We start from the raw sequence: 25,203 nt of genomic DNA, 5'->3' as shown, positions 1-25,203 counted from the left end.
AATCACTTTTTGAATTTGGTAGTTACAATTCTCTATATGTCAGTAGCAAGTAAAATAAGGCTGATGAGTGGAATGTACAACAGTATTGAAATAAATTCAGATAGGTACAGCGACAGCATTATGTCCATATCTATAAATTATATTTTATAAATTCTAGCTGTTAAGCCTATTAAATGAGAAAAATGGAAAAAGAGAAGAAACAGATTAAAGTTAAAATGACAAAGATTGATATCTGTACTGAATAATGCATGTATCATCATCGATGGTATTTATTGAGTGCTAACTGTGCAGAATGCTGAACTAAGTTGGCGTTTGGAGAGTACACTACAACAGAGTTGGTAGTCATGGTCCCTGCCCACATCGAGTGTGCAGTATTTTGCCACTTCAAAATTTAAGCCCCTAATTGGAAGGGATGTATAGTATGAATATTTTGTAGAACCCAGCACTTGGTGTGTGCTTGATAAATAATAAATATGTTGTCTGGATTGAAATCATCTTGTCATATGCACTTTACACAGAAACATAAATCTGTAAAAGAATTGATGCGCTCCCAGGACACTTCAGAGTAGGTTGGCCATGTCATTTTTGCTGACATTTGGGACTTTAGTTAAGTTCTCGCTTCTGCAGATATCGAGAGGGGAAGAAAAGCAAACCTGTAGTGGTACTTGCCCCATTCTTTCATCCTCTAGACTGTAAGCTCGTTGTGGACAGGGAACGTGTCTGTTACATTGTTATACTGTACTCTCCCAAGCGCTTAGTTCAGTGCTCTGCACATTGCAGTCGTTCAATAAATAGAATTGATTGATCGATCTTGAAGTCTAGAGTAAGAAATGGGCATTTCCCAGCAATATGGGTCATGGACTCGAGACTAATTTGAACCACATGTCCGGCAGGATGTGGAAGTCCAGTTGTCTGGAAAACTTACACTTTTAAGATTGGCACCATCGGTGGGGACCCACATTAATAAGGCATCTTGGCTGATTATTTTCTCTGAACTCTGAAGTTTTTAAATATGTTCCTCTTTTTTTTTTGTTACAGTGTGACTATGGACCCCGTGGCGCCAGATGTGCTTGTAAAGTTTCAATACCAACTTCTGAGGTCGATATCTAGATGTTCTCCTGGATTAAGCGCCTAATTAGGATGGTCCTTGAACGAGGTGGATTTACCATGGACTCAGTGAGTGCTTCTAACTTCTTGAAAGCCCTTTCTGAATAGACAATGCATCTGTGATATCTTCAGTTTTGAAGTTCTAGAGGAAAAGTGTGTCTGAACTGCCAGGTTGTCCTTCATACAATCCTTAATGAAGTCCTTTTGCTTGATTGAAAACAGCATTTTTAATTTTTAATGCTAAAAAACAGCATGTTAATAGAATGTTTTTCATGAAACAAAAAAAAAATTGCAGTTTTCAGGAAGTTGTGCTGATGATGAAGCTGGGGACTAATAAATGTTTAAGGTAGCAGAGATGAATGTGCCAAATTATTCCTCAAACTTTGGATCACTGGTCCTGAACGTTTTTGACTGAAGGAATTCACTTTTGTATTTTCATACCTCCCCTTTCAGAGTGCACTTGGATCACTCTGATACAACACGACACCCTCCCCCCCCAAAAAAAGTTTAGTTGTGGACCTGTTGAGTTTGAGGTGCCACTGGGACATCATTTAGTCCAACAGTGGTATTTATTGAACACTTATTATGTGCAGACTACTATACTAAGCGTTCGGGAGAATACAGAAGAGTTGTTAGACACCTGTCCTAAAGAGTCTTACAATTGAGCTTACAACCAGGTCTAGATGTCCTGAGGATAAGAGGAAATGCAAGATTATTATTTAAGGAATTACACACTGCATTTGGTCCTATTCAGAGAGCTCAGAGTCACTCTGAACTTGTTTCACCTCCCGGGGAATCTTGTCTTTGGGCTCCTTCTAACTCTAACCTGGAAAAGGCAGGCAAACAAATTCAAATAAATCCCTCTCTCTGCCCCAGTAGGCAGCAGAATTAATAAGTCAAGCCAAAAGTTAAAAGAGCTGCCTCTCTTCCCCGGTCAGTCAACCAGTGGTATTTATTTAACGTTTCCTGGGTGTAAAGTACAATATAACGGAGTTGGTTGACATGGTCCCTGCCCATAAGAAACTTAGAGTTCAGGTCATGCAGCCAGTGTGATTCTTACAGAAGTCTCCTTCACTCTCACGTCTCCCAATTCAACACCTCTGTAACACCATTTCACAATAGTAAACAGAACAAGCTGCATTCTGAATGTCACCGGATTCTCCTCATTTTATTGTCATCGTTGACTGACACCTTTGCTAAATGCTATGGTCAGTACTAGATCTATACAGGCAGGCACAAATCCTCCCTGCTTCTCAAATCTCCACATTGGATTTCTTGACATTAATTTAATGTTAGATATAAAAATCAGTTGATGGCATTGATTGAGCACCTACAGAACACCAGGCGCTAAACTCTTGAGAGAGTACCGACCGTGGTAAGATACATATTTCCCTATCCTCAAGGAGCTTACAGTTTAATGGGGTCGGCAGACAAAATATATTTAGCGAGAGTGAAAGCAGGAGCAAGGACAAAGATAAAGGTGGAAGCTGTGGAAACACATCAGGATAAATCATCTGAACTACTAACTGAGGGTACAGATGAGTGTAGAAGCAATATATATAAGTGAACAAAGCTATGCGTCTGTATACGAGTGTTGAGGATAGGAATAAAGTACACGAGTACTTTAACTCGTGTTAAGTTGGGGCCGATGTTGAGCTGATGAGAATAAGGTGTTGCGAAGTAATCAGGGAAGGCTTCCTGGAGGAGATAGGGTTTGGCAGCATTTTAATGATGGGAAGAGCTGTGGTGTAGCAGATTTGAAGGAGGAAACAAGTTCCGGACTTGGCGGAACATTAGGGGCAGGGAGTCTGTTGGCAGGAGGGAAGATTGCAAGCCAGAGTATAGCGGCTGAAAAGAGCCAGTATGTAAGATCGAGAGCCTGAAAACCATTATTAAGGAGTTCCTGTTGGCTGCACAGGGAACACATTGAAGCTTTTGGAGGAGTGAAGAGAGATCTGCTGTGCAGTGCTGCCAAAAGTTGATTGGTGCACCAGCAGGGAATGTGGACTGAAGTAGGGAGGAGCTGGAGTTGGGGAGACCAGTGAGGAGGCTGAGAGGGTAGCTTAACCACGATGAGCCAAGAGCGTGATGCAAGGCAATAGCAGCATGAGCGGAGAGAAGGGGGCGGATCGGGGAAATGTTCTGGAGGAAGAACAGGTAGCTGATGTGTCATTTTCATTTCCTGAAAAAAAAGGCCAGCATTTATAAGTAATGGCTAAGACCAAGCGCAGCCATAGAACCTAGTGCGACTGACTGGAGAATTAGCGATTAGCATAATTGCATCCTTTTTCTTCCCTACTACCTGGATTCGATGATAATGGAGCACAGACAAATGGTTCACTGTATATTCGGCTGCTCCACGCAGGAAGAAAGATCTCGCTGCACAGGTGGGCGTGCTTAAAGCCCGGTTTTTCCAGAAGTTGAGGGATGGAGACCTACTTGGTTCAGATAGCACCCCAATATACAGATGGTGGCTTTTAAGCACCATCTGTTCCTGAATCTTTGCGAGCGATTTGCATATCTTCGAGGGCTGGGTGGAGAAATTAAAGGCAGGCCTAATTCTCCGTTCTGGAGGTGAATTCTGCTTTTCCTTCCTTGTCTTTGCCATCCCGCTAGCTAATTACTGTATTTATTGAGTGTTTACTCTGTACCAAGCACTGCATTAAGACTGGGCTAGAGACAAGATAGTCTGAGGAAGAACAGTTGTTTTATGAAAGAAGAAACCGAGGCATAGAAAAGTTAAGTGACTTGCCCAAGATCACACAGAAGGCAAGTGACAAGGCCAGGATTAGAACCCAGGTCCCCTGACTCCCAGGGCCAAGCTGCTTCACTGCTAGTTTCTGCCTTTTGGAGGCCCGGCAGCAATTTGTAAAGCCCCTTTCCCCAAGTCTTAGGTGAAAAACATTAGTTTTGCACTGATGTCGATGTAGAATTCATTAACCGATCAATCTGTGGTACAGATTGAGTGCCTACTGGGTGGAGAGCACTGTACTACGTGCTTTGGAAAGTACGATGCTCTGCACACAGTAAGGGCTCAATAAATACCATTGATTGATACAGTACAGTGGAGTTGATAGGCATGATGCCTGCCTAGAAGGAACTTACAGCCCAGAGAGGGAGGCAGACATTAAAAAATGAAAACATGTAGCAGAAGAGCAGAAGCGTTTGTGCCTTTGGTTTGCTAAGAATTTAGCCAGCCTGGATATTTCCCAAGTATTAATCAGATAGTAATCTATGTGTCAATCTCATTCCCCTCACTGCCCCCAACACTTATATACGTATCTTTATAGTTTATTACTTCCTCCTAACTGGAATTTATTTTAGTGTCTGTCTCCGCTGCTGAATTACAAGCTCTTTGAGGACTCTGATCATATCTAAGAGCTTAATACAGGGCTGCTACATTGTCCGTTTTCCACTCAGAGGTAATCTCGTATTTGAATGTACATTTAGGTATTGAATGCTCCCTGTAGACTGCAAGCTCCTGGTGGGCTGGAAATATGTCTACCAACTCTGTGGTATTCTAAGGGCTTAGTACAGTGCTCTGCACACAGTAAGCTCTCAATAAATACCCTTGATTTATGGCTCGTAGTTAATCCGGGGCTGAGAAACTCAGACCTCAGTACATCCTTATATGTCCTTGGCTCCCTCTCTCCCCATTTCCTTTTCAAATGTTTCTTCTGATTTGGGGGAGATATGGCCGTCCCTTGCCGCTCCTCATTTCCGTCACGGTGAGCATTCTGCTGCAGCCCCATCTGACACCATCCGGGGTGATTGGGTTGGGCTCACTGTTGGAGAGCAAGAAGTTGTTTTTGACTTAATGTAAGGTTATATTTTTTTAAAAGATCAAGGCCAGGACTTTGTCTGGCATAATTATCCCCTTACCACCTGAATATCTCTGTTCTGATTGTTTCTTGGCTTGTCAGTTACTGGATATAAAGCATCACACTGCGCTTAATAAAATTGTATTTTGTTCTGTCAAATATCATGCCACGCTACCAATTCCTTGTAGGAATTGGAACAGGAATTGGAACCTTCCTGTGCAAAGTCTCTCTGCTCCTTTCTTGGCAACGCGGTTTCTAGTTTGAATTATAGAACCTCCAGAAAGAAGCTGTTATACTGTAATAGCCCAAGTGGATATTTTCCTGCTTCTCTCTCTTGCCTCCTTGTCCAAAGAATAGTGAACTGTGTCTGAATTAGCCATCTTGAGTCTCTGAGTCCAGAGTAGAAGAAATGGGAAGAGGGGGCTGGGGGAGAGGGGAGACTTGTGTGAGTGGGTATGTGTGGATGTGTGTCAGCCATGCAGGGAGATTGTCTGTACCATGCCTACCTGGGACTGGAGAAATCCATCAGTGCTCAAGGGAGTTGTGTGAATCTGTTTAGGTGAGAAACACTTGGAAGCCTCCAAATGAAATGAAAATCATGGGGAAAAAGCCCTCATCCTCTGATCCCAGCCTACTTCTCTGAGCCAGCTCTGCAACAGCCCCACGTTGGCTCAGCCAAAGAGGGGTTGGTGACTTTAGACCAACACTTTTCCTAGGGTGTCAAGTAAGGCCTCAGACTCTGGCACCACATATGAAATACTTGAAATTAGGTGTGCTGGGCAGTTGGCTGAACTGTGGCAGAGATTCCAGAGGTGGGGGAATGAATAGAGACTGCAGCTCACTCTCATCTTTTCTGTTTTTCTGAACTGCTTTTAGGGGTTCACCTAGTGACTCTGGTCCATTTATTGTCTTTCAGCTGAATCATTTCCCTCTTCTGCCTTGTCTTCCAAATCCTAGCACAAGGTGCCACCTTTGAAGCCCCCCATTCAGCAACCTGTTGAGGGAGGGGCCGCTGACCCATGTCTGCCCATCCCACTCCCTTCTCTGGCAGTGACCTCCTCCAGGATTTTCCAGCAGACCACCCAGCTGGACACCATCTGGTGACCTTTAAAACCTCCCAGGGAAAGCTTGTCCTCGCCTTTTCCTTCCTCTCTCATTCCTGGCTGCCTGAGAAAAGTTCTACCCCCTGCTTTCACATCCATCACCCCGAAACCACGGGGTCCTTAAATGCCCTTTAAAACTGTTAATCGGAAACAACGCTCTGAAATTAAGGTGCTTCCAGAAGTCACAGTGGAGATGCCATGGAACTAGTAAATGACTTGGCACATTCAACATGTGTGTCTGTTTTTGTTTTCTTTTGTTTGGGTTTGTTTGTTTTTGTGGGTTCTGGCACACTGCAGTGTTTGCGCTGTGATTCTGATCAAATAGAAAGTCTGTTCCCACAGCAAGGGATTTCTAGCACAACACATTTGTGTGGGAACTTGGTTTTGTTCTTTAAAAAGTCCAACTAGAATGGTAGCCCAAATTCAAATTTGAATCTTGCTCTTATATTTTCAAATAGAAAAAAAATTAATTGCTAAAAAGTCCCCCTTTTAGAATGGGTTACCAAAAAACACCCCAGTGAAAGTTTACTGTTGTGGCCATGCCGATAAGAATGACCTTATAACAGGTATTCGTTTTGGCATCGTATGTTCATGTACCAACCTGTAATTTATGTTGCATAATATATTAGGAATTTCTGTTCCTTGTTTTTAATTTGTAATTAGAAGGAAACGATTTGTCTCCTCAAATTAAAGCTTGCTGGGTATTTTACAGTCACATGGTCTAATCGTCTGAAAAAAAACAACAGTATCTTAATGGAACCAAAAATCTTTTTTCCTACTCCACAGGTACTTTGGTCAGGAAAGTCATATGGCTCATCACGAAGTATTGTAAGGAAAATTGGTACTAATTTATCTCTTATCCAGTGTCCAAGGGTTCACTTTCAGGTACGTGTTTTACATATTTTATCAATGTAAAATCAGTGCGGGCATTGCATTTATAGATTATTTCATCTGTGTTATTTTAAAAAGAGTTTTTCCCTTATTCAATGGGCAGATAATTATTCAGTGTTTTTTGCGGGTGACCCAAATGAATCAAAGGGGAAGGGAGACCCCAATAAGAACCCTGCACTTCCCTCTCCCAAAAGTCAGTTTGTAGTTCCCTTCTCAGGCGACGACCTGGCATCCCTTGGAGAGATCCGACCAGTCACCCTGAAGGTCCACTGCAGGGCAGTGCTGACCGACGAGAATGAGCTCCTTCGTCTTGGAAAGGGAAACCTGGTCGTCTGTTCCCAAGGCGGCTCTGGGACCCGCCGAGGGCTCAAGTCACAGCAAGGGGAGGAAATTTAAAAGAACACTAGCGGCGAATGCCCTCATGCTCCTCTCCATAGAGTCTTACGTGCCCCTCCAATCAGTGGTACTTACTGAGCACCCCGTATGCCAAGGGTCCTCATTCCCAGATGGCACTCTGTATCCCCATCTCCTGCCCTTACGCCCAGACCGTCTCTGGATGTCACAGCTATTTGCAGCTCTAGCTCTTACGGGTTTTGCTGCTCCCAGCTTTGCCGAACGAAGGTCCACCGTGTTCCCGGCTCCTGCGGTTCCTCTCCCTCCCTTTCTCTGTTCTCCTCGCTGCCTCCAAATCCTCCAGCAGCTGAGACCCTCTAGGGAACCCGATGACGGGAGCATAGAAAAGTAACCATGAATCTCAGGAATCCATCTGAACAAGCCCCGAGTAAGAGAGATTTTCGGTGGCTTGGGATTGATTTCCAAACACGCTGCTTTTGGTAAGCCCTCAGTGCTGTGCCGGGCCAAGAGCTCTGTCTCCCCACCTTCTAAACTGTGAGTCTGTTGTTGGGCAGGGATTGTCTCCATCTGTTGCCGAATTGTACATTCCAAGCGCTTAGTACAGTGCTCTGCACACAGTAAGCGCTCAATAAATACGATTGAATGAAGGAAGCAGCATTGTTCATGCTTCAGGCTGTTGAATAGAGAGAACCAGTAGCCTTTCCTTTGAGTCCAGCAGAGGCTAATGTATTAATCGTATTTATTAAGTGCTTAGTGTGTGTAGAGTTCCGTATCAATTGCTTGGGAGAGTATCATGTAACAGAATTGGTAGACAAGTTCCCTGACCACAACCATTTTAACAGACTAAGGGGTTGGGAGGAGGCAGAAATGAGGCAACCAGGATGTTAAGATCCCCGGTTTTAGGAACGGGTTCAAAAGAACATTTAGAATGTCCTACCGCTCTTTTAAACACAGTGCAGTCCTCTTAATGAAGCCCTCTCCTTTTGCTTTGAAGTATATCTTTATATATATCTTTAAATATATATTTATATATTTAAAGCACAGTATGAGAGAACTTTTCTTTAATGGAAATATTTCCAGTTTGTTTAGTTAGTAGTCACCGATCTTCTTGTACGTACTGATCTTCTATAATGTCATTCTTCTCGAAAATTCTCTTTACTGTTTTTCCCTTCTCTCTTTCCTGCTAGCTCTAGCTATGGTAGGGAAGGACGGTGCAGTGACCCAACTGTAAGTCTGTTTTGTCGATTTTAAAACTTGCCAGTTATTGGTACACTTGCATGACTGCTGCTTTATTGCTGTTCATACGTACAGGTGGTCACCTTAAACTTTGGTTATAGTTGTGGAATTATCGTGCTTGTAGTCTTTATCACAGTGCTGTTGTCCGGCCAATGTTGGTCCCATCTGCATAAACAAACTCCATTCCACCATTGTGCAAAACAATCCAATTGAACTCTCACTGTGGATTTTTTTTTACCTTTAACTCCCATTCAGGATCAGAATTCATAGAATCAGTGAGAACGTTTGTCTCGTTATCTTAAAGGGAATGAATATTTGTAGTGCTTGGAAAATATTTTCTGAAAAATTCAAGGGACAGTTTTCTACTTTCAACAAATGTTGGAGGCAAAAACGGGTATACTTTTAATAACCTTGGTAATGGGGACATAGTTTAGAGGCATTCCACACTTTCTAGCAACATTTCTTTTGTACCTCAGGATTCGATCTAAAACCACAGTTGCAATCTCAAGCAAGTGACCCTTACGTTACCTTGTCGTCTCAATTTACCTTGTTTCTCTCCACCACCTGAAGCACATAAGCAGCACTGAAAAAAATCCATTATTATGATTTTATTGTCTCCATGAAGGGACTGGTTTAGGGTCACACCAAGCATTTTTCTTTTTGACTAGAGAGTTCAGTTTGGGACACCAAATGAAAACGTGTGTTTCCTATACAGTATCCTGTACGTACTCAAGGAGGAAGCAGATTTGTAACAGTTATTTATATCATTTTCCACGCAATCACAGTTTTCAAAGCATTGTGGCCTAGTGGGAAGAACATGAGCTTGGGAGTCAAAGGACCTGGGTTCTAATCCCAGCTCTGCTTCTTGCCTGCCATATGACCTTAGGCAAATTACTTCACATCTGTGCATCAGTTTTCTCATCTGTAAAATGGGGGTTCGAAGAGTGTTCTCCCTCCTATTTAGATTGTGACAGGAACAGGGCTGTGTCTGACATGATTATCTCGACTTTGTCCCAAGGTTTAGTGCAGAGCTTGGCACATAGTAAGCACTTAACAAATACAAAAACTATTATTATCATTAGTATTAATTTCACATTCATCTTTTGGGGGGTTACTATTATTCATGGCTTTCCAAAAGATTGTTGGGCTTAAAATTCTATAATTACTTTCAAGTGGGTTTCAACTACTCTTCTGTCGCCTAACCCTACTTATTCACACATTTCAAATCTATGTAGATTGGCTCAGGAAAAGTGCTTGGGGGCAATTCTAGGTGGATTTTCAAGGTCTCTTCACTATACATGTTCCACTGCCGTGTGCTCCTGTCCTAAAACTGGACCCGGAACAGAATTCAGGCCCAAGAACACAGACAGGGCCTTGGCACCGATGCCTCGCGCCTCTGGGGCTGATAGCAGGAAGCCCGGCTGGCTTGTGTTGTAGGCGAGTCTGGGTGTGGGGAGACTGATGCTGCCCTTCTCGCCAAGCCTGGGAGTCAGAGGATCTGCATTCTAATCCCAGCTCTGTCACTTGCCTGCTGTGTGACCACGGCCAAGTCACTTAATGTCTCTGGGCCTCAGGTTTCCATATCTGTAAAATGGAGATGAAATACGTGTTCTTCCCCCATCTCCCCCTTAGACCGTGAGCCCCGGGTGGGATGAGGACTCTGTCGGAGCTGATGATCTTGTAACTACCCCAGCCCCTAGTCTGGTACTCCACAAAAAAGTGCTTAACTCTACCACAATTATTATAAATGTCATAGTTGGAAATGATGCACATAGTAATTCATTTTCATTAATGCCAATGTCATTTTTATTGGCTTTTTGGTGAAAACTGGGCATGGATGAGTTCTTATCCGCCACTAGTCAATTAGTATCTCTGTCCCTTTCGATAGGGTAATGTTTTAAGGTGTTTTTAGATTTAAGGTGCATGATTGCCTTCTTGTCATATATTGCATGATCACCAACAATCTTTGCTATCCCACTTGCTGTAATTGCTACGAGGACTTTTGAATTTTACCAGCAGAGTCTTCTCATAGTCCTGTGACCCTCTCACCCCTCACCTCCAATCATATAACTGGGGGATTTTCAGTCGGGTTCTTTTTGTCTTGATGTTTTGACGACCACGGGTTGTTTGGGCTTAGGAGGGCTTCTTTAAATATGGGTTCTAGTTGACTCCTGAGCCCACCTGATAGCTGCTTTACATCTGTCTCTTACTGTCTGCTCTTCCCTCAGAAGGAAATTTCAAAAGAGGTTTGTTTTGGGGAGCCCTTTTGTTGCAATGCCACCATGTCCAAAGATTATTTAGAGGAGCAGAGGTCAAAGCTAAGCCATCACCCCTCTAGGTAAGCAGTGATGATAGGAGTGGGGAAGGATCCTAAAGTGGATTTATTTCTCATCTGCATTTTAGAGAATTTCAGTTTCCTGTGATGTTTCACACTTCAGCACCTCCAGTTTAATCCCCTCCCCCCCGCATTCTCCTCCCACGCTTTTCCTCTGAGAGATATAAAGAGAAATTTAATGGTATGGGGTGGATTGGAGTAGAACTTGTAATAGCAGTTATTTTCTAAATATGAGGCTGTTGTGTATTTTTCCTTCTTCACTCCCACAAACATCTGGGTTTGCTGTTTAGAGAATCTGCATGTGTCGTGATCTGACCAAAAGGATCCCCCAGTTCTTCCCGCATCTGAGCCTTAGTTCCCCCTCTTGGATCCTTGAGAAAATCTTCCTACACTCAGGAAGAGTATACATATTAAATCCGGTTTTACCGAGGGACATTTTGAGGTCCTTGTCTACCTGTAATTTTGAGTTAGTATCCAAGTTTTTCCGTTTTCACCTTGCCAGTTGCTCTGTGGCTCCTCAGCTTCCCCAGATCTGTGGAACCACTGAGCAGCAAGAGCCACTAATTCCAAGGTCAAGTAGACTTAGAGGTCTGAACTGGTGTTAGATTACAGGTACCAAGGACAGATGCACGTTCCAGGTCTGCCTGCTGCTTTTTATTAAAGACCAGTTTGTTGGCCACTGTCTTCTGCGTATCAGTGTGTTAACCCCCTGCTGAATTTTAAACCCTTACCTGATGCTTATAAGTAGGCTATTCTTTTCCTTTGTATTTCATCTCATGTGTAAATTTTTTTTAAGTTACCCAAGTTGTGTGTTGGTCACCAGCTCCTTATGGAAACCCTAAGGAAATTAATTCTGAACAGTGGGTATTCAGTTATTTGTATTACCTTGGCATGTCAGGGCGGATATTTCATTTAATATATAGACCCAAATGTATAACCGGATAGAAACTTTGGAGCTGATGTTCAGTAAATTCTATTTAGAAGCAAGACAGCATTAATTGCCGAAGACCTTTGAGAAGGCTCCTCTGCCCTCTGTCCAGGGCCTGCTGCTACCTGGTATCATGCCCTAGGTCAGTGTTTTTTACCGGTGATGTTTCACTGCCTATTAGCAGGTGCTGACCTAAGCCTCCAGTAACGAAGTGACAGAGAGGTTTACCTTTGGAGGAACAGAGTAATCTGATTCCCTAATGCCAAGTGGGCTGTTAACTGTTAAATTGCACCTTCTGGAGGGCCCCGCCTAGGTCGCGATCAGGGCCAAGCTAGGCTTTCTCCAGAAGAAAGTGTGGAACTGTAAAGCACAGGTCTAGAACACTTAGCCCATTCTTCCGATCAAGTGGGAACTTTTCACCGATTAACTGCAGCTCCAGATTAAGGACTCTCTTCCTCTTTTCTCGTTTCTAGCTTACCTCTCACTCTACGGAGTGCAGTCCAAATCACCCCAGGGAGGATGCCGTGGCTTCATTTGCTGACGTAGGATGGGTTGCCAGAGAAGAAGGAGAAGTCTCTACAAGACTCAGGTTGGTTCCGCTTGCCGAAGGAAGGTTGACCTATTCACTGGTCTCGAAAGTGGCCGGTAACAGCATCCACCCCACACTTTTCGTGTTGGTTGCACTGGAACAGTTAAATCTATGTTTTGTTTGCGTTCCTTGGCATTAGTAATTGACACGACAGTGGGCGTACTTGTTGCTTGGAGTATTTGGAAGAGCCTGGGCGGAGAAAGGCCGGCTAAATAATAGCAGAGGCATTTGCTAGAGCAAGGGTATGGAGCTCTTACGAGCTTATGTATACGCCTACTCAGCACATTTGGCTACATATCAATCAGTGGTATTTATTGAGTGCTTCCTGTCTGCAGAGCACCCGGAGTTCAGTACAGTAGATTTGGTAGACACATTTCCTGCCCACGAGGGCCCTTCAGTCTGTAGTGTTCAGTTATTTATTTCGACAACTCTAATCGTAAACAGTTTTGCATGTTTGTCTCACCTGTTAGACTGTAAGGTCCTTGGGGGCAAGGAACGTGTCCGTTATATTGTTGTGTCGTACTCTCCCAAGGACTTAGTACAGTGATCCGCACCCGGTAAGCGCTCAGTGAAAACAACTGATTGACTTTACTCTTATTTCTCAAATGGGTGCTCAATAAATACTTCTACTTACCGAGGGCCTGCTGAGCGCAATCCAGGGTACCAAAGCTTAGGGAAAGTTCAGAGAAGCAAAAGGCACGTTCCCTCTACTAATAGGGAATGCAGATATAGGAAATATTTACAAATAGTGGGAGCAGGAAGAAGAGCAGATGTGCCATCAGAGAAACTTAGGGGATGTATAAGGGAATATGCCTAAATGCTGAGGATGGGTACAGATGAGGTGGCTGTTGAGTATTGAAAATAAATTGGGGAAGGTTTGCTGGTGGAGGTGGGACTTGAGGAGGGTGTCAGTGATGGCTGAAGGCGGGGAGAGGGGAGGGAGCTCCGGGTGGCGAAAGCCGATCCATGTGGGAGTACCCTTGGGGGCAAGAAGGGGTGCGAGATTGAATAGTGGGAGAAAGGAGGAGGCAGGTTTTACATTAATAAAGGTGCTGCTGAAGCCACTGAAGTGACTGAGTGGAGGTGAGAAGATGAAGGAAATACAGAACAGAGCCACGCAGACTTCTTAGTTAGGGGATGAGGGATGGAAGTGGAGCCATTAGAGAAGAGGGGGAGGGCCTGTAGGATGAGTTCTGGGTCGGCCAAACGAACATTTGACAGTGTTCCAAAGAGAGGCAAGTGGTCAACAGTGTCAAAAGTAGGATTAGGACAGACTACCGCCCATTGAACTTGGCTAGATGGTAAACTCACGGAGGGCAGTGATTGTGCCTGAAAAGTGTGTTGTACTCTTCCGAGGGCCGAGTTCAGCGCTCCGCACGTAGTAAGTGCTCGGTAAATGCCATTGGTTGATCGTGCGGAAGTCACTGGCGTCCTTGGAGAATATGGTCTCAGTGGTGTCTTAACGGACAAGAAGAGATGAGATAAAAATGCCCCCCCGAGTTGTAACAGGCCCTGACATCTGAACACGTTCGGCTCTACCCCTGCCCGGAACTGTGGCTGAGCCTAGTCGTGTGCAGCTGGGGATCGGCACCTCCCTCCCGAACCTTAGGTTCCGCCTGGCCTGTGCGGAGTGGTCCTTGGAAACTTGGTTGTGTCGGGCACCTTGGAAGAGGGAGGGTGAGGGACGGAGGCGGGGCACACTGGGTGCGGAACACGAAGAGGAGAAACGGAGCTTTGAAAGTGGGCTGGGGGGCAGGTGTCCTTGGCCAACCCATCTGGGCCTCGCAGGCCAGCGCGGGGGTCAAAAGCTGGGAAAACTGGGAGGGGTCAGGTTCCTTTGCACCTCCTTCCTCCCCTCCAATGGGAGTCGCTCCCTGCTGCCGCTCATTTTCCCCCCTCCCTTAGGACCTGATAACGTGTGGCTGTTTTGCAACTGGCCTTACCGAGGCTGAAACGGAGGGAAAGCATGCCTGAGTCGTGTGCTTTGAAGTTAGGAGAACAGCCCGACCAGTTGGACCTTTGACTTTGCCCTTCTGGGACTCCATTGCCATCTGGGTCAGCCGTGTCTGTAGCGGCATGAAGCAGGGCCTCGCTGCTCTTTATTCCAAGAGACCTTGGGGGGCTGGTAGGAGCCTCTCGTGCCATCTCTGCAAGGAGACTGTTTGATTTAGGGGTTGTCGTATGTGTGCCCGGGTTTACCGACGGGGTGGAAATGATGGACTTCTGGGTAGCCCTCTACGGAGACTGGAGGACCCGTCCCAATATACCATTTAGGGAGGGGAGCACACCGGGTTAATTCTCCCACCCATCCTACCCGTCGGCAAACTTACCTTAGTTAAACCTACCATGTGGCAACTCATTTGTGTAAGATGGCATTTTTTGTCTGTCTGCTCCCAGAGCGTCAGGGTGGGTGTGGGATGTCGGAGGGGTTGGGGGTCGTCTCTTCGTAAACGTGAAAGGTGAACGACCCAAGCCCCGTCACGACCCGGATTTTCCTTTCGTTCCTGCTACTTAAGTCGTGATGACTGCTCTCCTGCCGCCGACACCGCTTACCTTTGTGTCTCTCTTCCAGAACGGAGGTCTGGTCCCAAGAGACCCCTTCCCCCGGCCCCCAGAATCTGCCGTTCTTTGGGCAGCCTCCGAGTAGGCAGTCATCCCTTCCCAACCTGCCCCGGGCAGAACCCGAGCCCAAGACGCCCACCGCGCTAGCCAACGACGAAGCCCTGCAGAAGATCAGCGCTCTGGAAAATGAACTCGCTACGCTCCGAGCTCAGATCGCCAAAATCGTCACTTTGCAGGAACAGCAGTCTCTTGGTGCAGGTATTTGGTTTGCGCCTAACAGACACTTAGAAGTGGGGGTCGAGGAGGGGAGGAAACCTTGATCTCAGTGACAGCTGTGAGCTTGAGGGTGGCCGACGGAGCCTAGTCTCGGTTATGCCAGTGGAGGGGGAGAATAGTCAGGCTCTCAGAGCGGGTTCCTCGCTGTGGCTTCACGGAGGCCGAGGCCCGAGAAACCTTGCGTGGGCACCGCCCGGCAAGCGGGGAGCAGCGTGGCCAACGAGGCTTTGGGAGCCCTGGTCATTCTTGGGGTGAGGGAAGAGGGAGATTGGCAGCAGGGCAGGGATTTCTCGGCCCGGAGCAGAGCCACCTCCCCCCTGAAGCCCTGGTTAGGGCTTGCCGGGGGCGGATGAGTCCCATTACTTCCCGAGGCCGTCCGGTGAGTCGGGCCGGGGAGGGCGCCCCCGGTTTCCCGGCGCCGGGTCGGGCCACGCCGCGAGCCGCCGGCACCGCCCTTCCTCACCTTCGCAGACCGCCCACGCTCGGCGTCTGGGTCCCGCGGGCGTAGAATCCACAGCGGCGACTCCAGCCCCCGTCCGTCGATCCGGGGAAGCGGCGTGGCTCAGTGGGAGAAGCCCGGGTTCGGGAGTCAGAAGTCACGGGTCCGAATCCCGGCTCCGCCGCTCGTCAGCCGTGTGACCGTGGGCAAGTCACTTCACTTCTCGGGGCCTCAGCCACCTCATCCGTAAAATGGGGATGAAGAGCGGGAGCCTCGCGTGGGACCACCCGATGACCCTGTATCTCCCCCAGCGCTTGGAACGGTGCTCTGCACGGAGTAAGCGCTTAACAAAAACCAAACACCGACATTACTTTGGACAGATCACCCCGGAGAGGGGCCTGTGCAGCGAGAGTTGCCCAAAGATGTGCTTTGGGGGCGGGAGAAGGAGTGGCCCGGCGGCTTCTTTCTCCTTTGCGGCAGCCATCCCTTCTGCTCTGTCGCCCTCTTTTGGCAGACGGGCGAAACTGTGGCAAGCGGAACACTACCGCGGTCACCCTGGAGGCTTTACTGAGCACCTAGCCCGGTCCGCTAGAGGTGATAATGTCGGTATTTGTTAAGCGCTTACTATGTGCAGAGCACTGTTCTGAGCGCTAGGGTAGATACAGGGTAATCAGGTTGTCCCACGTGGGCCTCACCGTTTTAATCCCCATTTTACAGATGAGGTCACTGAGGCACAGAGAAGTGAAGTGACTTGCCCAAAGTCACACAGCTGGCAAGCGGCGGAGCCAGGATTCGAACTCATGACCTCTGACTCCCAAGCCCGGGTTCTTGCCACTGAGCGACGCTGCTTAATGTTGGTATTTGTTAAGCGCTTACTATGTGCAGAGCACTGTTCTGAGCGCTAGGGTAGATACAGGGTAATCAGGTTGTCCCACGTGGGCCTCACCGTTTTAATCCCCATTTTACAGATGAGGTCACTGAGGCACAGAGAAGTGAAGTGACTTGCCCAAAGTCACACAGCTGGCAAGCGGCGGAGCCAGGATTCGAACTCATGACCTCTGACTTCCAAGCCCGGGCTCTTTCCACTGAGCCATGGGTAGAAAGGCCCACTCCCTCCTCTTGACATACAGCTTAGTGAATGAACCCAGGTAAAGGGAGAGAAGTTTTCTTCCGCAGACCGTCATCCGGGTCCTGGTCCCTCAAAATCCCAGCAGGCTAGAATGGCCAGGGACCGGGCACGTTGAAACCGAGATGGTGTCTCTTCCCCCCTTCGCTTCCCCCCACAAGAGGCCCTTCCAGGGTTTTCTCAGGTAGGGCTCCTCACGCTGCAAGGAGCTTCAGGCGCGGAGCCTCCGTCGCCCACGCTGCCAGTAACTGAAGGCCGTTCCGTTAGCCCTACCGAGCGCTCACTACAGTGCCCTGGATACGGTAAGCGCTCTGGAGAGTACGCGGGTCGACGCATTCTCCACCCACGATGATGAATCTCCCTCTGGCCTTCTCTTTACTTGGGTAGACACCCCCAAATCCTTTCCTCTTTCCCCAGAGAAACCCTTCCGTCCCTCGACTCGCTTGGATCGGTCCTCTCCAGACCGCCGCCACCGGCTTCCCGTCCTTTATAAATGCAGTGACCAGCAGTGGACCCGTGACTCTAAGAAGGGTCCGAGCGGCAGGTCCCAAACCACCCTCGGGCAGATTTCAGCCACCAGAACCGAGTTGTCCCCGACCTGGCCGGCCTCACTTCCGAGTGGATTCGACTTTTGGCCCTGGGTGGACGTGCACTGCCCCAGATAGTTTTCACAGATTGGAGGAAATTCAGTCCCACTGAATTCCCTTCCAGCTTTCTAGTGTCCGAGCAGCCGGGGGAAATTAAAACTCTGCCCTCGTCTTTTCCAGCTGATGACAGAAGGGCCAAAGCAATCACAGCTCAGAGACAGGCGGCAGAAATCAAGCTTGGGCAAAAGAAGCAGGAGATGGAACTCGGCAGGGGAAAAGTCCTTTCCAACCCCAAATAGTGTTCTGGAACCCTCATGGTCAGGCAGCTGAGCAGGGACCCTCAAGGTCTAAACTGTTCCCAAAAAAATCGGTATCGACCAAAAGCAGAGAGAAGACATTCTCCCTCCCTCCCGAGATCTTAGTCTAAATCATCCCTACCCCCAAATGCCATCCAGTTCCGGGGCGGGAGGAAGGCCTGCTCAAGGCAGACATCGAATCAGGAGGTGGTGCCTCTCAGGCACCACTATTTCCTCTCAGAGAAATTCTTTTCCTTCTTTATGATTTTGAAATATTTGCTTGCTGAGGTATTTGGGAATTAGATGTTTTTCCTTGATTTAAAAATTGGTCTTCACTTTAACGCACACACCGTAACTCACGGTAAGTTATGCAATCAGCTAGCAAAACAGCATTCATTGGGTTTTGTTTTTTCCCCTCTACTTCAGCAGCATTTCATCCTTCAGGGCATTTTTAGCCTGGCACAGAGTACTCTGCCAAGGAAATGCATGAGCAAGCAATAAATTGTGTGTGTGTGTAGAAATATTTTAAAGTATATTTTGAAAAGGACTGACTGGCTTTCTCTGTAGTAGGAACCAGGCATTTATATGATCACAAGAGGTGTTTTTTTTAAGGAATTGTCTCCAAGTACACTGAATTTCTAGAGAAACATTGAGAACATTTTAACTGAAATGAGAGGTCTGAAAAGCTTTTTTCCTTCAGTAAAAGGTGTTTGTGAATTCCAAATTCATTTTTTTTTTTTGCATCAGAATAGAATTGAAGATTCATTTGCTATGGGGAGATGGTCCTTTTAGTAAACTACTGAATAGCCAAACCCCATCACGTCGTTCAATAATTTAACCGTCAGTGGTATTTAGGCAAATTACAAAGTGTGGGTACTTAGGATTATCATCACTGTAGATATTAAGCTGTCACCCTAGAGATCCACGGGCCTAGTTTTCAGATACGGGATATCATGTAAAGGCAACGAGGGAAACTACTGGGATTTTGGAGCGAGCTCAGTTGTCAAAAACACAAACCCATTTCTACAATTTGAGCCGAGCCAAACACAGAAGTCAAACGGTGCATTGTTTCTCTCTCGTGGAAACGCTGCAAGCAAAGGGCTTGTAGTTTGGGGTCTTTGTATATAATGCCAGGAAACCTTTACTTCCAAACTATAAATCTGTCATTCATAGGAATCCACACTTTCATTTGCTTGGAGGGACTCACTCTAGATCTCTCCTTTCTGCAGGAAGCTTCAGTGCACCTGGGCCTGGACCCCCACCTCCGCCTCCTCCGCCTCCTCCGCCTCCTCCTCCTCCTCCTCCTCCTCCTCCCCCCGGGCTGAGCCGGAGCATGTCTGCCATCGACCTGATCAAAGAGCGTCGAGAGAAGAAAGCCAGCCCGAGTCCCAGCCCCACTGAGAACACCCCAAAGAAGCCAGATGTGCCAAGTATGCTGGAAATCCTCAAAGACATGAACACCGTCAAGCTCCGGGCGGTCAAAAGGTGAGCCCCAAACAAGCTTGCCGCGTCGCCCCCTCCACTAGGCCGCCAGAGCTTTGGTGCCCGTATGTGTGTCCCTGTGGCAGTGTTGTAAGTCCGTCTTCCCGGGACGAGGAGCCCAGTGTAACCCCACGGTGGCGTCTCCTGCTCGGCCACCTCAGGTTTATTTTCGGTCTTTCCCAGAGCTCTTTTTTCTGCCGGCAGGCCCCTGGAGTTAGTACCGCTCTCCCAGGTATCGAGCATGCAGTCCTAGGGGGTAGGTTTGACCTCTGGCAGATTTGACTGTGGGCTCCCTTTGCCTCCTTGAAGGTCAGAGCAAGACATAAAGCCCAAGCCCGCCGACCCCGCCGACCCCGCCGCCTTAATCGCAGAGGCCCTGAAAAAGAAATTTGCGTATCGCTATCGAAGCGATGGCCAAAGCGAAACAGAGAAACTCTGTCCGAAGGCTCAAGCGACGACCGCGTCAGAAACAGTATTGGTGAGTGTCGGCTGGCAGTTTTGCTCTCTGACAAGATTTTTTTTTGCCCAAACCCATATTCGCGGTGGGCTTGGGGAAAAACTGGGACAGCTTATCTGCGACGCTGGGGTTTACGAGTCTCGGGCAGATTGAAGAGTGAAACCTAAGTCTGAGTGCCTTCGTGGGTGGTGGTGTGTAATGTCTCTCCGGGCTGGGAGCCGGTCCCAAACCACCAGCTATTAATGGTCCGCTTTTGCGTTCTGTCCCCAGTTCGGGCCACACATGCTAAAGTCTACAGGAAAAATGAAGGCTTTGATCGAAGACGTCTCCCATTCTTAAGTGGATCGACGCTGGAGGAAAAAGACCGTTCAGACACGGGCTGGTCAGGGCGAAGAACGGCTGGTAGAAATCAACACTATTTAGGAAATACTTGACTTTAGATCTCCGGGGTCTCGTACAAAGCTAAGTAGAGAATTAAACAAAGGCAAAAGCACTAAACAGATGGTTTTTGTTATAAAAATAGGGATCATTCCAGAGCCAGGATGCGGTGGTTACGGTTTCGGCGCTCCGCTCTACTGGGCTGCGTCTGGGGGCCTTAAAGAGAATTTTGCCACCGGTGCCGTGAGGCTTTTATTTCCCAAACACTACTTCTGGATAACTCTATGTGTGTGACCTGAAGTTTGGGGAGAGACAGCAGTGAAGTACTACCGTTATCTTCATCCTTTCTGAGAGCAGCCGGCAGACTTGTTGCGGCAAAACGTCGAGCAAGAGCTTCTAACCTCCCGGTTTAGAAGAATCACATTTATCCCACACTTGGTAAAAGGGGCTGGCCGGAAGGCACTTTATGGCTGAACCGGGGACCTTCGGAGCTGACCTATAATGCACTTCTCTCACCTCAGCACCTTCTGGGCAGAGACGGGACAGGAGTGATAACCAACTTCCCATCTTTTCATTTCAAAGGGCCTTTGTGTCCACGGTGGGCAGTCTCCACAAGGTGTAAAAGCCTATTAGCAGCTCAACGTGGAATCCACGTTGGGTCGGGCTGGGATGCTTTTGAAATCAACCTCCAGCCCAGGCAGGCCCGGCCCATTTTTCAGCTTGTACGTGCTGCCGGCCCAGTAGATTCAGCTTTAGGCCCAAAAAGCTGATTGTTCGAGCCGGCCGATCGGGTATATGGGGGTTTGCGCTCTGAGCTTGTCATTCTTATCTCCGGGAGAAGATTCTGCACTTTGGAAAATCCGATTCATTTTAAGTTATTGATAATGTATACATTGAGCTAATTTATGGATAAAATGATACAGAAGGACTTTGGAGTAGGGCTTATTTTTACAGGGGCTGTTTATTCTCTTACTCCATTGAAAACCGTACCTTTCTATTCTCTCAGACTCAGCCCTTTTAACCGTCGAAAATATTCTGAAGTTGAAAATTTCGTATCTGTACCGGGTGTGAATTTAGGGCTATAACTGCTTCCTGCCATAAAGACAGAGGGATGTTTTAAAATAAAGCAGACTCATTTTGGGGGCCGCCGTACTCCCCGGAAGTATTTCATCCTGTGCGATTCTAGCGGAACAGACGTCTTCGAACCGGGTTTCACTTTTCCCTAAGATCCTCTACTACAGGCCATCCTCAGACCTGCCTCACGAGCTGCCTTTAGTTGGTTTAAAAACAGATCCTCTTTTCACTCGGCCGCTTACCGGGGAGTCCGTACACGATAGGCTAGCTGACTGAAGTAAAATGGACTTCTTGACCTTCCCCAAGGGCCCCTCTGATGGGCGGCTCAGGTAACATCCAGAGCCAGAGCTAAAACGAGACATTTCTAAAATTACATCCCGTATAACCGACCGCCCCCACCGACACGATGGAAAATAGTGACGCTCTAATCTCTCCTACAGTGGGACGTGACGTCGGGGTTGGGTGGGGGGAACAGGCTGTCAAAATAAGTCTTGCTTGCCCTTTAAAATTGATTAGGTGTCCTGTCAGTAACTGATGAGTATTTTTAAAACTCCTACCCAAGTGTCTTTGGAGCAAAGATCTGAGGATTGCTTCTGGAGAAGGTCAGGGATAAAAGAGAACTGGGAGCAGAGTTGGGGGGGGGGAGGGGGGCTTTTTTCCAGAACGGCCCCCAGACCTTCAAGGCAAAAAGTCCGTCATTCCACTCCTCCCTACTTACTGTGCCAGGTACCATGATCGTCGATCTACCTCGGAGCCCTGAACTGTCTGGATTTACAGTAGGGTTGGGCCAGGACTTCCAATTTTGCACTCCGTCAGCACCACCCCGCCTCCGCCCTAGAGAGGGCTCTTTCCCCAGGAATGACGGGCTGCCCGAGCTCAGAACTGAAGACTAGTTTGAGTGCCACCATTTTCATCCATTCTTTTTTTATGGTATTTCAGTACTAACCAGGTACCGGGCACTGCACTAAACCCCAGGGTAGGATACAAGACAGTCCATTAGCCCACATGGGGCTCATGGCTTCAATCCCCACTTTAGAGGATGAGGCCCAGAGAAATTAAGTGACTTGTCTAAGGTCACACCGACAAGAGGCAGAGCTGGAATTAGAACTCAGGTCCTCCTGTGTCCCAAACCCGTACGCTTTCCACTAGGCCACACTGTGATTAAACCACGAAATGAGTTTTATTCCCGAATTTCAAAAAAAAATAGCACCTGCTAAACGCTCACTACGTACCAGACACTGAAGTGCTGGGGTAGACACAAGGTAATCGGGTTGGACACGGTACGTGCCCCACCTGGGAAACTCAGTTTTAATCCCCGTTGCACATATGAGGTATCTGAGGCCCTGAAGTCCAGTGACTTGCCCAAGGTCACACAGCAGACAAATGGTGAAGCCAGGACTACAACTCAGGTCCTTCCGACTCCCAGGCCCGTGCTCTATCCACTAGGCCATGCTGCTTCTCTGAATTAAGAGAACGAATCGGGCAGTATCGCCCCTCACGTTCCTGGCGGTCTCATCTCACGACCCGACCTGAAACAGAGAGACAGGTGTTTCGGCATCTTCGGCTGAATTAAGAATAGAATCTTTATGCCGAGGAGAATTTCAGCATCCATCTCATAGATAATCCTACTCCACTTCTGACAGAGTATTCTCAGTTTTCCTTAGTTTTGCTGAGTGATTAAGGGGCCAAATGATTTAAAAGAATCAATAACAGAACAGTCACAAAGATCTGGGTTCGAATTCCAGCTCCGCCATACATCTGTTCTGTGACCTCGGGCGAGTGACTTAACTTTTCTGTGCCTCGGTTACCTCATCTGTAAAATGGGGATTAAGGGTTTGAACTCTATGTGGGACAGGGCCAACGTCCGACCTAATTATCTACTCCGGTGCTTAAAACAGTGCTTGGCACGGAGTAAAGCGCTTAACGGATGCCACTATTATGGTCCACAACGACCACATCCATCCTGCCACTACCGCCGAGGAGAAATCCAAACTTCCCAGCCTCTCGTTTCCCATTGTGCCACCACTAACCGGTCGGAATTTTCTAGCGCCGTCTTCGGGAGCCACTGCCGTTCCTCATTTAAAGGACGGTGATTACAGTTAGGGTAACGGCCAATCGAGGTATCTAATGTCACTTTCGCGGCCCGCAAGTCGCCGAGCCCACCGAACGACCGACCGTTCGGAAAGGACGGGGATGCCGCTCCCGAGACGAGGCGTTGGGTCCTGCCAGCCTAATACTCGGCGCCAGGGAGCGACAGCAGTGGCTTCCTCGACGTCCGACCACGTGGCAGGAGACGAGCGGCCTCCCTCAATTTCCCTCCGATCATTTACTCTAGGCCTCCTGCCCATCTACCTATTTAGATTGCATTGTTCCTACTAACGTTTCAAGCCCAGATCCATTGGCTCCACTAAAGGATGTCACCCGACCTCCCCCGCTCATCCCCCCCGTCTCCCACCTTTCCATCTTGAAAACCATAACCTGCCAAGCCCTTCCAGAAGCAGCGTGGCTCAGTGGAAAGAGCCCGGGCTTGGGAGTCAGAGGTCATGGGTTCGAATCCCAACTCTGCCCCGTCGGCTGTGTGACTGTGGGCAAGTCATTCCGCTTCTCTGCCTCAGTTCCCTCATCTGTAAAATGGGGGTGAGGACTGTGAGCCTCACGTGGGACAACCTCATTCCCCTGTATCTACCTCAGCGCTTAGAACAGTGTTCTGCACGTAGTAAGCGCTTAACCAATACCAACATTATTATTACAATCCTCCTTACCACGTTTCTCGCTGCCACCGGCCCCTCCGCCTCCTCGCTTCCTCTCTGTAGCCCGGTCCTCCTCCGCGGCACGCTCTTCTCCTCCGGCCTCGAGCCTCACGGGCACTCGAGAACATCATCACCGTCACGATGCCGACCGCCTGGGCCCCGAACGCCAAAAATAGAACCCTCGACAGGTCTGTGCGGGTTTTCCAAAACATTAAGCCTCTTTATCCTCCGACGGGCAAGGCATTTCAACCTCGTCCTCGACCCGGCGATGGCAAGGGAGGGGTCCTGACTGTGGTCTGACTCGAGCAGCTCGATAACCCTTTCCTACCGGCACCCCCACCCCAGTTTATTACCAACCCTCTGTACGGCTGACACGAAACTTTACCAGATGTAGAGGGGAGGCCAAGTTAGTGCAAACTAAGCAGCGCTGGTAGAATTTCACAATAGATGACGCCTGTGCCCACTTGGCAGCGGGAGGGACGTGTCTCTCACCGGTTTCTCCCGGAGGCCCGTTGCAGGAGTTGTTAACCGTAAAGCAATTAGGAAAGAGGTGTCATGTGGGCTCCCGAGGTTGTCAGTGTTGGCGCCTCTGGCTTCGGACACAAACACGCCGCTCACGTTCGCAAAGAATACCCCACTCGATGAGGTTATTAATGGATGTGGGAAAACATCCAACTCCTACGGCTTCTCTCCCCGCCCCGCTCAGAAGGGAGAAACACCAAATCACGGCAATATTAAGGGCCCCCGTTACATGAGCCAGCTGGGGGACCCTACCCAAAGGCTAGGACTTCCTTTTAAGAAGAGTCCCCAATTTCCGGGCACCCCGGAACGAGGCGAAACCCCTCATCCTCTACACTGCTTTGCTTAATCGGGCTGGCACCGAACATTTTCTACAACCACGACTTTAAAGAAAACCTCTAGCAAGGATGTCTGATCCCCCCCAGTCACGCCACTGCAAGACGCATCCATCGCTCCTCTCTCTGGCTGTCTCTTCCCCTCTATTCAAAATGTATTCTCACTCTCCCCCCGGCCAACCCGCCTCCGATGTTTCTCTTCTCTCTCGCCCCACAGAATGTCTGCCCCAGGCAGGAGAGGTGCCCTACCCCAGGGGAGCCGGCACCCCCTAGAACAACCGGCTCTGAACCTCTTACCTTTCGCGTGCCAAGACCCCCCGCCGACCGTGGTCGCCGGTGCTCCCCACAGGGCGGAGCCACCCCGGTCTGCTCCGACAAACACTCGGCGTCGGAGTGAAAAGATAGGTTTTTATTCATCAAAAGTTAACAGCAACAGGCACATATTAAAATGAGTGTGGCAAAGCCGTTACAAATGGCTTTACACCGTGAAGCTTCCTCCCTCAAACGGCCGTTGCGACAAACTGTAAACAGAATTAAAAACAGTCTTACAGTAAGTAA

The 25,203-nt window shown here is 48.1% G+C and overlaps 1 protein-coding gene across 1 annotated transcript in view; it reads left to right on the top strand.

Annotated features, from left to right (window-relative positions):
* MTFR1 (mitochondrial fission regulator 1) overlaps window positions 1-21,132 on the top strand; it is a 33,732-nt gene extending 12,600 nt beyond the window's left edge. Inside the window, exons 2-8 of the mRNA XM_001512000.4 lie at window positions 1,039-1,176; window positions 6,818-6,916; window positions 12,249-12,364; window positions 14,937-15,184; window positions 18,880-19,135; window positions 19,442-19,610; window positions 19,860-21,132. Coding sequence (XP_001512050.3) covers window positions 1,111-1,176; window positions 6,818-6,916; window positions 12,249-12,364; window positions 14,937-15,184; window positions 18,880-19,135; window positions 19,442-19,610; window positions 19,860-19,928 — 1,023 coding nt within the window. The 5' untranslated portion in view covers window positions 1,039-1,110 and the 3' untranslated portion in view covers window positions 19,929-21,132. The remainder of the gene's footprint in view (window positions 1-1,038; window positions 1,177-6,817; window positions 6,917-12,248; window positions 12,365-14,936; window positions 15,185-18,879; window positions 19,136-19,441; window positions 19,611-19,859) is intronic.
* The last annotated feature ends 4,071 nt before the right edge of the window (window positions 21,133-25,203 follow it).

The sequence above is a fragment of the Ornithorhynchus anatinus genome, chromosome 7 (assembly GCF_004115215.2).
Source record: "Ornithorhynchus anatinus isolate Pmale09 chromosome 7, mOrnAna1.pri.v4, whole genome shotgun sequence".
NCBI classification, from domain to species: domain Eukaryota; kingdom Metazoa; phylum Chordata; class Mammalia; order Monotremata; family Ornithorhynchidae; genus Ornithorhynchus; species Ornithorhynchus anatinus.
This window is presented reverse-complemented; position numbering and strand designations above follow the sequence as displayed.